Below are 12,836 nucleotides of genomic sequence, written 5' to 3' on the forward strand. Positions count from 1 at the left end.
GGAAGAGACAAAATGAAATGTTGACAAAAGTAGCTTTGAAATTAAAGGGAACATCCAATCAATTTTCAACCTTATTCATCTGGTATTTTTTGTTGTTTTAAAGAAACGGCACATGCCATTTAATGCATGACAAAAATCGGGCTTGGCATGGTGAAACGGGCAGACCAAACCCTTTGCTGAGACTAAGGATTCGTAACCTGCAACACACCATGCGACAGACGCGACAGCCACTGCGCTACGTTGATGTGGCGAGCTACACCTCCGCCGTCCAGTCTCTGGAAGCATCTCATCTCTTTCTGCCCTGGAATCAGTTCTTTATGTCCAGGCCTGGATCCGAGATGTCCTGTAACCAGCAGTGGCTATACCAGACTTTTTGCAAAGTTCTTCATGAAGTGTTCCTCACAGGACACAGGAGCCCACATTCAAAGCAAGCATCAGTACCATTCAAGGTGCCAAGGTCAACACCACTGCAGTATTTTTTCCTAGAATTAACAGAACAGCTTTCCAAAGATGGTCTACAACTTCTACCCCATCCTACATAAAAGAAATCATCTTTCCATCTGCTGGCTTTTCCCCTCAGTGTTTTGAGAAATTCACAAAAACACACACCTTTAGTAAAATGGGAACTGAAATCCCTGATACTTAGGAACCAGGCACACAGAGGACAAGGAGTGCAACCTGACTACTGCTAAATCAGGGAATAACATCATAATTTTCAACACACAGGTATCCTTTGACTAAAGACACAGCAACAGCCCGAGATTAGTCAATACTGCCTAAGGCAGGTAAGAGCCCCAGGCACCGTGTCCTGCATGTTATAAGTCATCCCAGTTCCTGAAATAGAGACACAGAGAATTTTAATTCTTACTTTACTATGTGGATGATCCAAATGAGCACACACACACGCTCCAAAAGAAGAGCTAGATATTTAAAATTAAGGAAATCGGGAAACCTACTCAGGCAGGATCCCAGTTGCCACATATCTGAGTGAGACAGATTAAGCCCACCACATCATAAAGGGAAAAGACAAAAACAAGCACTCTTAATTTTATCAAATGCTAAAAATAAATCATTGGCAGTATGGTTACAGTTTAAGCTGATGACTTGCTGTAGACCAGCCTTTGAAAAGCTGTATGCTAACTGGAAGCGCCTAGTAAATAATATCCAGCATGTATTTTGATCTATTACCTGCCTCCTGCTCAAGTTTTGATAGCCTCTGTTGTTCTTTGAAAAGTAGCGAAGAACAGGCTACAACTGAAAGAAGATTGTGCACAAGTCCAACAAACTCGAACATTGTGTATAACAAAGTTACAGAGCAATGAAAACGGGAGAATTACAGTCCTTCACAGTAACAGAAGGGAGGCGAGACAAGAGGGAGGAGAAAAGGAAAAAAGTTCCACAAATGGAACAGTATAAATATATCAAACAGTTCAAATACAATAGGAGAACAATGGTAGCAGCAGTTCGAAAACAGCAATAGTTATTATACCCTTAAAATACATTCAATATGTTGTGCCTGTTGCTGTCAATCCGAAAGCACTACTACATCTATAACATACTGCTCGTATAATAAGGGCCTCAATCTATCGATGAGAAGAATCCCAGATACTTAACTCCTCATGTATGCTTTTATTAAAGGTATTTAACCACGAACAGGGACCAACTTTTACGGCGGCCGATTTCAAAATATAACCATAATATTCTTCTATACGACATTTCTAACTCTGGCCTACTGATATAAAGCAGACCTCTCTGGGAAAGAGCAGATTCCGGCTCTTTGTAGGAGCAAAACACAACTCACAAGACACAACGCCCAATACTAATGGCTACAACGCGCACACGGCTGGCCTAACCACACACAAGAAGCTTTCTACAGCGCTTATCGTTGTTCAGAATCACGTTCTGAAGTGACTTGTTCTCTTCTGAACTATTAGCAGGATATTTAAAAACAAAATCCAAAACACCTAAGGCCTTGAGTCGGCTGCCAACGAAACAAATCACGAAAACCTCCTTCAACTTCAGTGGAGTGAGAGCAGGATCCAAACCTGCAGCTTCTTGGGGAAACCGAAGGCAAAGCAGCACTTGGAGACATGCCTTCGCACCTTCTGATACCTCCCCAAAGCTGTGCAATATCATGAGTATGCTCAAAGCTTAAATGCATTCACTCATTTTCCCCACTACATCAGTCTAATATACAATTAGGAGGAAAAAAAAAAAAACTTTTTGGCATTAGATACATTTCGCTCAATTGCGGAACCATTTGGAAATATCGTCTCTTAAAAATAAAAAATAAATAAATATTGGTGGCAAATAAGAATTTGTGCAACACACCTTCTGCAGTACATGTACATTCATATACAGCAAAATACTTATTCACGGTTATAGTGCAAAGCTTCTGTCAGCATGAAATACCCAATACCCGCACAGACACAGAAACCTCGGTGCTCTTCAAAGCCATCTAGATGCAATGCGTACAAAACCACTCTGCACAGTCCTATGGCATCAAGCTGTAAGGGTATAATAAGACGGAGGACAAGTTTAGAGATTTAACAATAGTGGCAAAACAATGTTTTCAACTTAAGTGCATTCTTCCATACAGAGTTGAAGTGTTCGGTTGTGTCTACTTGCTGTATTTAATTACTGTAATGTGAGAGTGGACAGATGTCCAGAACACCACTGACCTTGTTCTGAAGGCTCGTATTAGTAATTAAGCAGCACACATAAATAAGTACTATTCTCAGTTAATCAATATGCAGTTTTTCTAAATGTGTTGTTTCAGTCAATAGAGATCTTCCACAGCTTTTCTATGCCAAAAACATGGATTTCATCTTCTGAAAAGCTAGCTATATACATGAGAACTTCCTACATCAGTCTGTTTTTTGAAAAAAATGATTAGTAGTATCACTTTCTACTCAAGCAAAGGTAGAAAACAGATAATGAGAAGTAGTAAAAATTTGCACTAAAAGATAAAGATCAATAGTATTTGCAAACTGCTATTCTAACAGAAATTAGTTTTCAAGGTGTGACAATAAAAAAAAAATCAAGGGGTCAGTGTCTCACCTCCACTCTCTTCCGTTTTTCATACATAAGGACGTTGTGAATTCAAGTCACTAAAACTAGAAAAGTCACTAACTGGAATTTTCACAAGTTACTGAATTCCCAAAACCTCTGTTAAAAAAAGAAAGTTTCTAAGTTCCTTCAGGGATGTGTAAAGGTGGATGAAAAATGATTATCCAGCCTAGAGTAGTTAGAACAGGCAATTTAACCAAGAAATGAACAAGTTTCTACTCACTCGGAAGCCTTGGAAAGGCACTACACAATTCAAAACCCAGACGGCAAGTGGAACTGCATGTGTTGCCACTATTGTTTCACAGTCGAGCAAACATTTTAAGATACACAGAGGAAAGATACAATGCACCGAGAGCACCTTTAACAACAGAAAGATATTTATGCGGCTGAAAAAAAGTCGTATCGCAACAACTCGCCTAAACGAGAAATCCTAAGCACTGAATTCTACTTTACCATATTTGTAAATTAAGACCTGTAACAAYGACACCTACATTCACGCACAACAGCTATGAAGAAGCAGACTTTCTTTCTTTTTTTTGTCAGTTTGGTGTGATCAATTCCTTCAAAAACTACGAGTATCAGATTTTAAAACCTTTTCACACAAAAAAAGTACTGAATACTTGAAATTAGTTTAAGACAAAGTCCAGAGGCTAATATTAGGTGTCTCATACCTACTATGGGAGGTCTTTTACATTGGTATAATTCAATTAGTTTTTTGGTCAAAAGAATGCAAAATTCTAGTTAATTAATTCCATCCCTCTCTTTCATTTCTCCTTTCCCCTTGTTCCAGTTTGTTAGCCCGGACTTTGGCGAAAAAGCTGACAAAAGAGTGCTGCTTCTCTATAGGTAGAAATTTAGCTGTTTGTTTAAACACGCACACACACACGTTAAATGGAGTTCTGTTCTTGGTTCCTTTGTTTCACGTGACGCAGCGCGAGCGGTCACTTCTTTAAACACCAGTCGTAGGAGCTCTAAGCAGAACGCCAGATCAGTCCATTCTTATCGGGTTCAAGGAAATTCTCGATTAAAGCCTCAATGAGCTTCCGAAGTTCTTCTTCAAGAAAGGTTCTGTCACTAGAAAGAGAATAAGCAGATGACAGAGGTTAGATTAACACCAAGCATCTATTTCAAAAGTGCAGGATCTGATGGGGATGGACTAGCTCTATTACTTTTCTTACCACCATCAACGTGGAAAGGCTGCAATCTGCTTGCTTATCAAACTACTGTTTGGTAGGGATTATCGCAATATTAATTTGGACATGAAAAATAATAGCCACTAGAGGTCTCCCATCTAGCAGAAAAAACACAAGAACTAGTGGCTGTAAAACTGATGCAAGACCAACAGGTCAGGTACAGATCAGAGGTTGAGAAAAATAAGAATAAACTACTAACAGAAGTGGTAGATTCCCTATATCCGTCTTTAACAGCCTCCAGATGCCCTTCCAGGGGATATGACTGTTTTAACTAAAGCATGAATTATAAGGACTCAGTAACTGCATGAAGTATCACAGCTCAAAAGAGGACACCATAATATAGCAATCCCTTCCCAATTTAAATGCTCAGACATTTATTTGTATAAAAAGGCAAAAACCACATTTGCACAAGGAGTAATGCATTGCAACACACCTTTAAAGATGCRTACTCCCTTTCCTCCCCTGCACATCTCACTGGAGGAAGAGGAACTCAGTCTGGTTTTAAAGAATGGGCAAAACGAGCTTTYTACTTACATTTGCTTTGTTCATTTGTGGAAGTGGCAATACATTTTTGCCCTTCAGGTCACCACTTCCTTTTAAAAAGCACCCAGAAAGACTACAACAGAACTGACTTTCCTGATGCTCAGCTTTTAAGATTGCTTAGTAAACAACAATGTATAGAAACATTTGCAAAGCTATTACAGGAAGGAGTGCTTTGAGGCAGCTACAGAGCATTTAATGCCTTGAACCACAGAAGCTTGGAAGTGTTTCAAATTCATATTCCAATTTATAATTGCCACTATCCAGAGTTATTACTGAAATTAAAGGTCACTCTATTCTTCTGAGTTACCAGAATGAACATCAAAAGCCACAATGACCCAAAGTATCTCAGATACTTTGTTCCTCTCTCCACTACTGTTACACATCTGGCCCTCACTTGTGTTAAGTTTAAACCTATTAGGCTGGGGTCARCGTTTCTAGCATTTATTTCTTCTTTGTGGGTCCAGCTGTTTGCCTCAACTATATCTTATCCTTTCTTCAGCTGATAAGAATACACTGGCAGTGTCCATCAAATGGTATCTTGACTTCTTCCGGATTTATAGAAGCATGTTCCAGGTGGATTGAGAATTTTCATACGCTCATAAACAAACAAAAAAGTATATTCATATACCAGTCAGTCARCAAGCTCTTATCAACGAAACTACAAGCTTCTGACAAGAGCGGCCATTCAGAACACTGCTGCGTAGAACACCTACCACCTCTCTGCCCCGCTCTTATCACAAGCGCAATTCAGAACAATTAAAAAAAAAAAACAATTAAAAAAAAATAGACCTGGGACAYAGGTCTAGCAGGAGGGGTAATGATGCAATTTAATTTAGGAATCTAACTCAAGAGTCTACTTCTCTCCCTTAGCTACACTGGGAACCTAGGCTCCTCATTTGCACTCTTGATTTCAATGGTGTACACATGCCTTATGATTCCCCCCTCCCTTTTTTTTTCCCTCCCTTCTTTTTTAAATTGGAAGAAGCTGAATCCAGGTGTCTGTCAAAAGGAGAGTGACCGCTATTTATTATCTGTTAACTCAGAGCAACACAGCAGATTCCCAAATGCAACGGGAATCCACCTGGCTTCAAGTACACTTGCCAGCAGCAGCACAACTTCGTAACATTTTAATTCCAAGGGAACAATGAATCGGGGTGAGAACACAACTCTTCCGTAGTAGCGGGTGCTTAAGAGTCGATTCTTTGTCTTCTTACGCACTACAGAGGGGTCCCTTATGATCAGTACGCGCATCAGCCTGGCCAGTGTAATGGGTTCGGACATTCAGCTAAGGCTCAGGTTTCAGAGGGGGCAGYGCTGGTTCCCCTCTGGGGGGAACCAGTGACTCGGTACAGTCTTTTCAGTCCGAAGACATTTTGCGACGTGGGCGTGCAGACCCGTTACTGACCTCTGTTCAGGCAGCGCGCACATCTCTGCGTAATACTTGATCTTTGGTTCTGTTCCACTCGTCCGAAGGGTGGCAACACAACCGTTTTGAAATGTAAAAGTGATCATCTGACTGCTTTTGCTCACCGGCAGCACCTGCATAAACGACATTTTAATGCAGCACACCCCAATGAACACAAAAGTAGCTTTTTAATAAAAGTCAGTATATACAAGTTTAAATAGACGTGCTGAAATCCCATGCATTATATATCCACCAACCAGTCCAACAAACTAGAACAAGTCATTTTAGCCTAACAGACAAGCCTATCATCTACGTCAGACTCAATACTTCAGTTAGTGGGACTGCCTATTACTCCCATAGGAATTCCAGCATTTGGAAACTTGCTGGAAGTTCAGCAACTRTTTCCAAACATTCTCAAATGAAGGCTTTTAAAATCAGTCCTTAAAACAGAAGATGTAGCATCAGTATGCAGTATAACCTTTAGTTTTCTTCAAAATGCTACAGCTTAGAGAAGAGTTGCAGTAGCATTGAACTCGCTTAAACTAATAAGGATCATTCATTGTTATATCAAAAAAGTCAATAGAACAGCCAAGCCATTTCAACTTTTAAGAAGATTTCTCCCCAGGAAACATTATTAATCAGTGTATAACATTGTAATCTAAGTTGATATGCCACATGCTTGACATCAGAGCATCTCTCTGTAYAGTTCTTGGTGTATTTAACCCTCAGTTTCTTCAAAAAGAGAGCATCTCCCGCAGAAATACTTTGCAACTCACCGATTTCTTATTCGGCTGGCTGCTATCATAGCCAGTGGTAACATCTCGCACATGTAATATGCTATAAACACCACAAAACTTTGGATAAGACTGAGGGCCATCRAAGTTCCGAAGCTTTTCAAATATCCTTTTGATAGTAGGAGGATCATAGCACAAGAAATAGGAAGTCTTTGATATATGATATCCRTACCTACAAGCAGAAGGATTTTTTCAGTTGCAAGATTCAGAAGTTTTCTGCACACTTGTTACCCATAATAAATCCAGTTTCGGAAAAAAACAGCAAAACAAAACACCGTTCCCGCAAGTGTGAGAACACAGGTATTTATACGCAAATGTTTGGACTCTGAAGCAGACTTTGTTGCATTCCTCAGAACATCCTGTGGGATTTTTAAATGCAAAGGTTTTTGGTTCCAAAGAAATAAAAGCCAGTGGTTTGACTAAGYGCAGCCTTGGTAGCCATCAGGAAATTAATATGCAGCACCATTCACACAAGCATATCACTGAATTGTATTTTGACTTAAACCATCAAAAATTGTCTATTGTAGCTATGTGAGCAGTCACAACAAAAGATGATTTCAACAGTCTTTGAGAAAAGTGACTGATCGTTTCATCCACGTTAAAACTATTGTCACCAATCCAACCGTGAGCAAGCGCTCACTACGTACAGCAACCATGTTYGCACTTTGAGGTTTAAGTTGTTCTTTACGATATTCCACCCACTCCTCATTCTACAGAGGATGAGGACTCCGTAGAGACCCGTCTTTGCAGCCTGCAAAACTAGTCCGATTAGAAGATGGCTCCTTCGGCCATCATTATCCTTGCCAGTTTTTCCGCCCTGCTGTGCAGAGATCGTTTCTGCTACAATTTGCACAKGACAGGGTGAACTCCTGAGTGCCACAGAGACATGACCGCTTAAACAATCCCATTTAAACATACATTAACACAAGTCTGAGAATTTAAAGTCTTCTAACAAACTCTGCACTCTACAAATTGTAAGAATGCAAAGAATGCGTGAACTATGTCTTTAGTTAACCACTGCACGTGAAGCACCGTAACACAACTCTTCCAAACCGAGCTATTTCATTCTCATCTTAGAGCCACAAGAAGTTATTGCAACAAGCAATGTGAGATTTTATGGGAAAGAGAAAGTGATTTTATTTTGCAAAATGCCCAAGCAAGYTGATTTTACCCACTCATACTCTCACATCCACACACTTGTAAGCACCGAGACATGTGTGTCCAAGGAGTGTGCAACACAAACAACAAGGCACACTAGCTGTCCGAACCCTCAACACCTCTTCTGGGTCGTTCCCGATTGGTAATGACAAACTACTTTTGGAAACATCTTTTATACCCGTTAGGACCCAACAGCCCTTTTGCCTTAAACTTTGTTTGCTTCAGCCTACATAAACTTTACACAACCGTGCTAASCAGCGCTTGGGTTTCCCCGTGCTGCGTTTCTCAGGGCCGCAGCGTGCCTTCCTGCTGGGCCGGCAGGAAAAGGAACAGCCTACACGATTTGCTGCAAATGCGCTGCCATCCTCCAGCGGTCAGAGCACAGGAACTTGTGCTGATGARCTGTGGTTTATCACAGAAAATAACTTTCRATCTGGACATAAACAACATGTTCCTCATTTTCTTGCTGTCAGTTGTGTCTGCAGATATCATACACAGGTCATTCTTTTAATCTTTGTTCTGCTGTTTCTCCTGGGGCTTTTACACACACATCTCCATCCATACTTCTTTTTTACCAATCATAATATTTCTATTACAAGTTTCTACAAGAACAGAAAATAACTTTTTAAACAATCTCCAGACTCTGYTTAAGCGTAAAATATTAAGCATTCAAAGAGATGCATATGGACCACAACTAAGAYGCAGCTACCTGTCAGAAGAGAACTAACATAGCCTGAATGAAGAGATAAGAGTTTGCAAGGTCGATCCATAGGCAAAACTCTGCTCTTACATAACTCATTACAGACACCAGGTAGAAAGGGCCTCTTCAGTCCTTTGGGATATATGGTCTTTAAGTGGTACCTGTAATTGTGAAGATTGCAATCTGCGGTAGCAACAACAACAAAAAAAACAACCTACATTGAGAAAACATCTAAGGGACATATTAAAAATCTTTACTAGATGACTTACAACCCGAAAATGATTAAGTAGAACGTATTAAAGAAAAATACAACTTACGTTTCATATATCTCTGTGAGTTTCTGTGCTAGYGTTTGGTTCTTGCCTTCCAGGTAAGTCGCCATTTCAGCTATGACCACAGCAGCACTTACACCATCTTTATCCAACACTGATGTACCACACATGAACCCTAGAAGTAAAAAGCTTATTGTGGAAAACTAAGCTGACATACTACTACATTGGTTTATTTGGGTGAAGTTTCAACCCTCTTTCGTGTAAATGAAATCTGGCCAATAAATATAAGTTGTCTTTATTACTGCACATGAATTCCTCTCTTCTAAAAACGTCTAATTAACTTAGGGATTATAGGGCTGGAAAGATATGTGCTATCATCTGTTAGTTCCGGACAGATAACATCTGCTGTCTATGGGAATCCCTCACAGCGCAGTGCTAAACACAAGGATATGTTTGTTTTCTGCAAACACCCCGATACTGCCAAAAGTCTTGCCAGTAATCTGAATCAAAGGAACCCCTACAGATGCAGCCTTGGTAAACCATGCTCCGCAATACTGCAAAGCTACCACCTTTTTGAAGGGATTCATGAGCAAGATCTGGATTCCTCACAGTCAAAAGTTTCCTGAATTTTATGACTGTGGGAGGAAACTGGCAAGGACACACACCCTCTTCAGTAAGGGCTTCGTTTTCAACTGACGTACTCTCTGGGAAAACACTCTCCTAAAGAGCTGCCATTCAGCCTAAGAAACGGAGGAGAACTATAGCTGAAATGTTCGCCACACAGTTCTGTAGAAATGAGTGGTTTTAGCAAGATCAAAGAGAATGGAGTGCTCATGACCTTTTAATGAAAGTTACCATAAAATTGCCAAGTTTTGATAATGAAAGTTGATTGTTTTTAGTCAGCAATTTAAAGTCATTAAAGAACAGTTGAGGGAAACCTTCAGCAGAGTGAAAAGCAGCTTCTAAAGGCAAGGTCAGAGAGATTATTCATGCGCTTTCAWGACGTAGTTAATGCTATTACTACACATAACTAGACTTCTCACAAACTTATTTTTTCAGAGRGGACGGTGTTTGGCTCCTGGAGGAAAGGCAATACTGGTGGGACAGACAGTGTGACTGAAGAAGCCCCTGGGCAGCCTCCCAGCTCCATAAAGCCATTTAATAGTTAGTCCTCACGGGGAGGACCTGTAAGATATTAACTGGTTAAGAACAGATCCTATTATGCTTGATCTTAGTTAAGAGGCTAAGAAGCAACAGTAGTTTAGCTCTGGCACCTCAAGACTGTCAACTTGTATCAGAATCAGGAAACTGCACAGCAACAGTATCAGAATGAGAGATTTGACTGGATCGTTAACACCTCATTTATTATGACAGTTGTCAAGTTGATACGATGAGAGCAAAATACTGATACTAGTAAGCAGGAGGACAAAGAAAAAAAAGTACTTTTGTGTTTCTTTTCACAACTAAGACCACTGCTTTAGAGTCACATTTCCCCCACATGCCTCCCAACATTTTAAATTTATACTAATATACGTACCAATAGACTCTTCAAAGGCAAAGAGAATTTCTTTTCCATTATCTAGGAGATTTTTTACTCTACTTCCAATCCATTTAAAACCAGGGAGTGTTTCCTAAAACGAATCAAAACAAACAAAGATTGCACTATATAAATCTTTTCTATTGAATTTCAAGTCAAACAAGAAAGCGTGCCCGCTTGATCAAAGGGAACCACTGTTCCCTTCACCTCCAGGACGCTTTCTTAAACGGGAATCTTATGTGCTAGACTCTGGAGTTTGGAAGAAAGCAGAAGTCTCAGACTAGGGCAGGGGGGAAGAGGTGATGCATTAAGGATTTTAGGGTCAACGGGAGAGACTGCTGCAGAGTCCAAACACTAAAGCTAAGGCCATTTTTCTTATTCCCTTGAAATAATTTTCCTGAATTTAAATCTAACTGATTGATCGACAGCGGAGGGACAGTAAAGACAAGCATTATACAATTTGGACCTTCAGTTTAGATCATGAATCTAAGGCAAAGAGCCATAGAATGGCATTTTACCAACGAATACTCAACTAGGAACTGAATATTAAACCCAGAAATAAGTGTGCTTGACAGACTGTGGTTCTTTCCAAGATCAGATAAGACAATCTCACCTTTCTGTAGTGCTTATCGGATGAGACAACAGTACAAAACAAACAAAAGGAAAAAAAAAGACAATATAAACAGCAATTTGGGGTGACTGTAAAAGCACTGCCTTTGCTCTTCAGATCACGCAAAAGCGGTCAAAACTTTAGAAACCAATCTCAGAGAAAAGGAGGGTACAGAGAGGGGAAGTTTTTCAACAGGCGACAGAGGGGCTCTATAAATTCCTAATGGTTTTCCAATCACATATGCCTCCTTCCTGGAAAAAAAAACTATGACGAGTATTTAGTGAGATAATGAAATTCACTACAGAAAGTGATATTCAGCCTGGCTAAGCATATTTGGACAGTCATTCAAAATGGTTTTCACAACTGTTTTCAATTTTATTTTTTAATTCTTCATTGTCTGGCAAAATATCTTTTTCTACTACACACTGGTTTAACTGGGACATTTCTATTAAACAGGACCAGGATCTAGGTATGTTTAAGTTTATGCTAAGCTTTTGAGCACTTGCATCTCTTATGGCTAACAGCCAAAAGCCCCGGAAACCTGAGAAATCTGTCAGTCTGCAGTGGCACCCCAATTTTTTTTTTTTTTTTTATTAAGTCCTTAATGAAACAACACAAAATATCTGAGCATAAGAGTTCTGCCATCTGTCACATCTTGAACTAAAATCAAATTCAAAATCTACTAATGGACTGGGCACCTGAAAGAACATTGTGCAATCTTTAAATATTTGTCACGAAACCATTAAAAAGCATGTCATTTTTGTAGTAAACACACCAATACCACAGGCTCACATTCTCTCGCACAGAAGAATTTATCTCTAGGAAAATAACCAAGACAAACCCATTTCATTACATTTGATATGAGTCTTAATTTGTGTCACCCATTACAGCTTCCTTGCAGCTTTCCATATGTTAACAGAACAGTCTGCATTTACTGTAACATGCATTAAGAACCACAGCAGATGCAAGTCTGCCTGATACCAAAATCAGGCTCATCTAGGTAAAACAGTATTCTTCTTAAGCTGGATGGCACAAAAATTCACAGCCAAAAGATTGAGAGATATTTGTCTCAGGTTTGTCATTTTGTAAGTTCATAAACAGGGGGCTAGGTAGAGAAAATGGCAATCAGATTTTACTCTGCCGAGGAAACGGCAAATCACAAAAAAAAAAAAAAAAAAAAAAAAACCACACTTACTTCAAAGTGAAATCCTTCTTTAAGTGCAATTGCCCTCAAAATTTTCGAGGAGACTGTGGTCGCTAACATGTAAACATTCTTGACATCAGCATCTCTGGAACAGTTTTCCTTCCAGCAAGAAAACATCCACCACCCAAACAAAGCCGCCAGCTCGTTGCCAGTGAACACCTTCCAGCAGCCACTACAGACGGGACAGAAAATAGCAGTGCTTTTTCAGGATCCCCAGGAGCATCTGTTCAGGGGGAGGCGTTTGCCGCAGTCATTGGAACAGGAATCCGAGCATACTAGCGACAAGCTGCTCTATAAAAAGCCCTGATGCTAACAGGGCTCCGCATTTATCACGCTCAGTGATTTATAAGC

At 39.9% G+C, this 12,836-nt stretch overlaps 1 protein-coding gene across 5 annotated transcripts in view; it reads right to left on the bottom strand.

The window, feature by feature from the left end:
• Positions 1–1,609: 1,609 nt before the first annotated feature.
• The window catches only part of PGM2L1 (phosphoglucomutase 2 like 1), a 45,604-nt gene continuing 34,377 nt past the window's right edge, over positions 1,610–12,836 (bottom strand). For all 5 annotated transcript variants that reach the window (XM_026079253.1, XM_026079254.1, XM_026079255.1 and 2 more), the window contains 6 exons: positions 12,477–12,657; positions 10,672–10,765; positions 9,180–9,309; positions 6,987–7,176; positions 6,211–6,344; positions 1,610–4,143 (listed from right to left, as the gene is read on the bottom strand). In XM_026079253.1, the coding sequence (XP_025935038.1) occupies positions 4,041–4,143; positions 6,211–6,344; positions 6,987–7,176; positions 9,180–9,309; positions 10,672–10,765; positions 12,477–12,657 (832 nt within the window). In that variant the 3' untranslated portion in view covers positions 1,610–4,040. The remainder of the gene's footprint in view (positions 4,144–6,210; positions 6,345–6,986; positions 7,177–9,179; positions 9,310–10,671; positions 10,766–12,476; positions 12,658–12,836) is intronic.

The sequence above is a fragment of the Apteryx rowi genome, unplaced genomic scaffold, assembly GCF_003343035.1.
Source record: "Apteryx rowi isolate R43461 unplaced genomic scaffold, aptRow1 scaffold_498, whole genome shotgun sequence".
NCBI classification, from domain to species: Eukaryota; Metazoa; Chordata; class Aves; order Apterygiformes; family Apterygidae; genus Apteryx; species Apteryx rowi.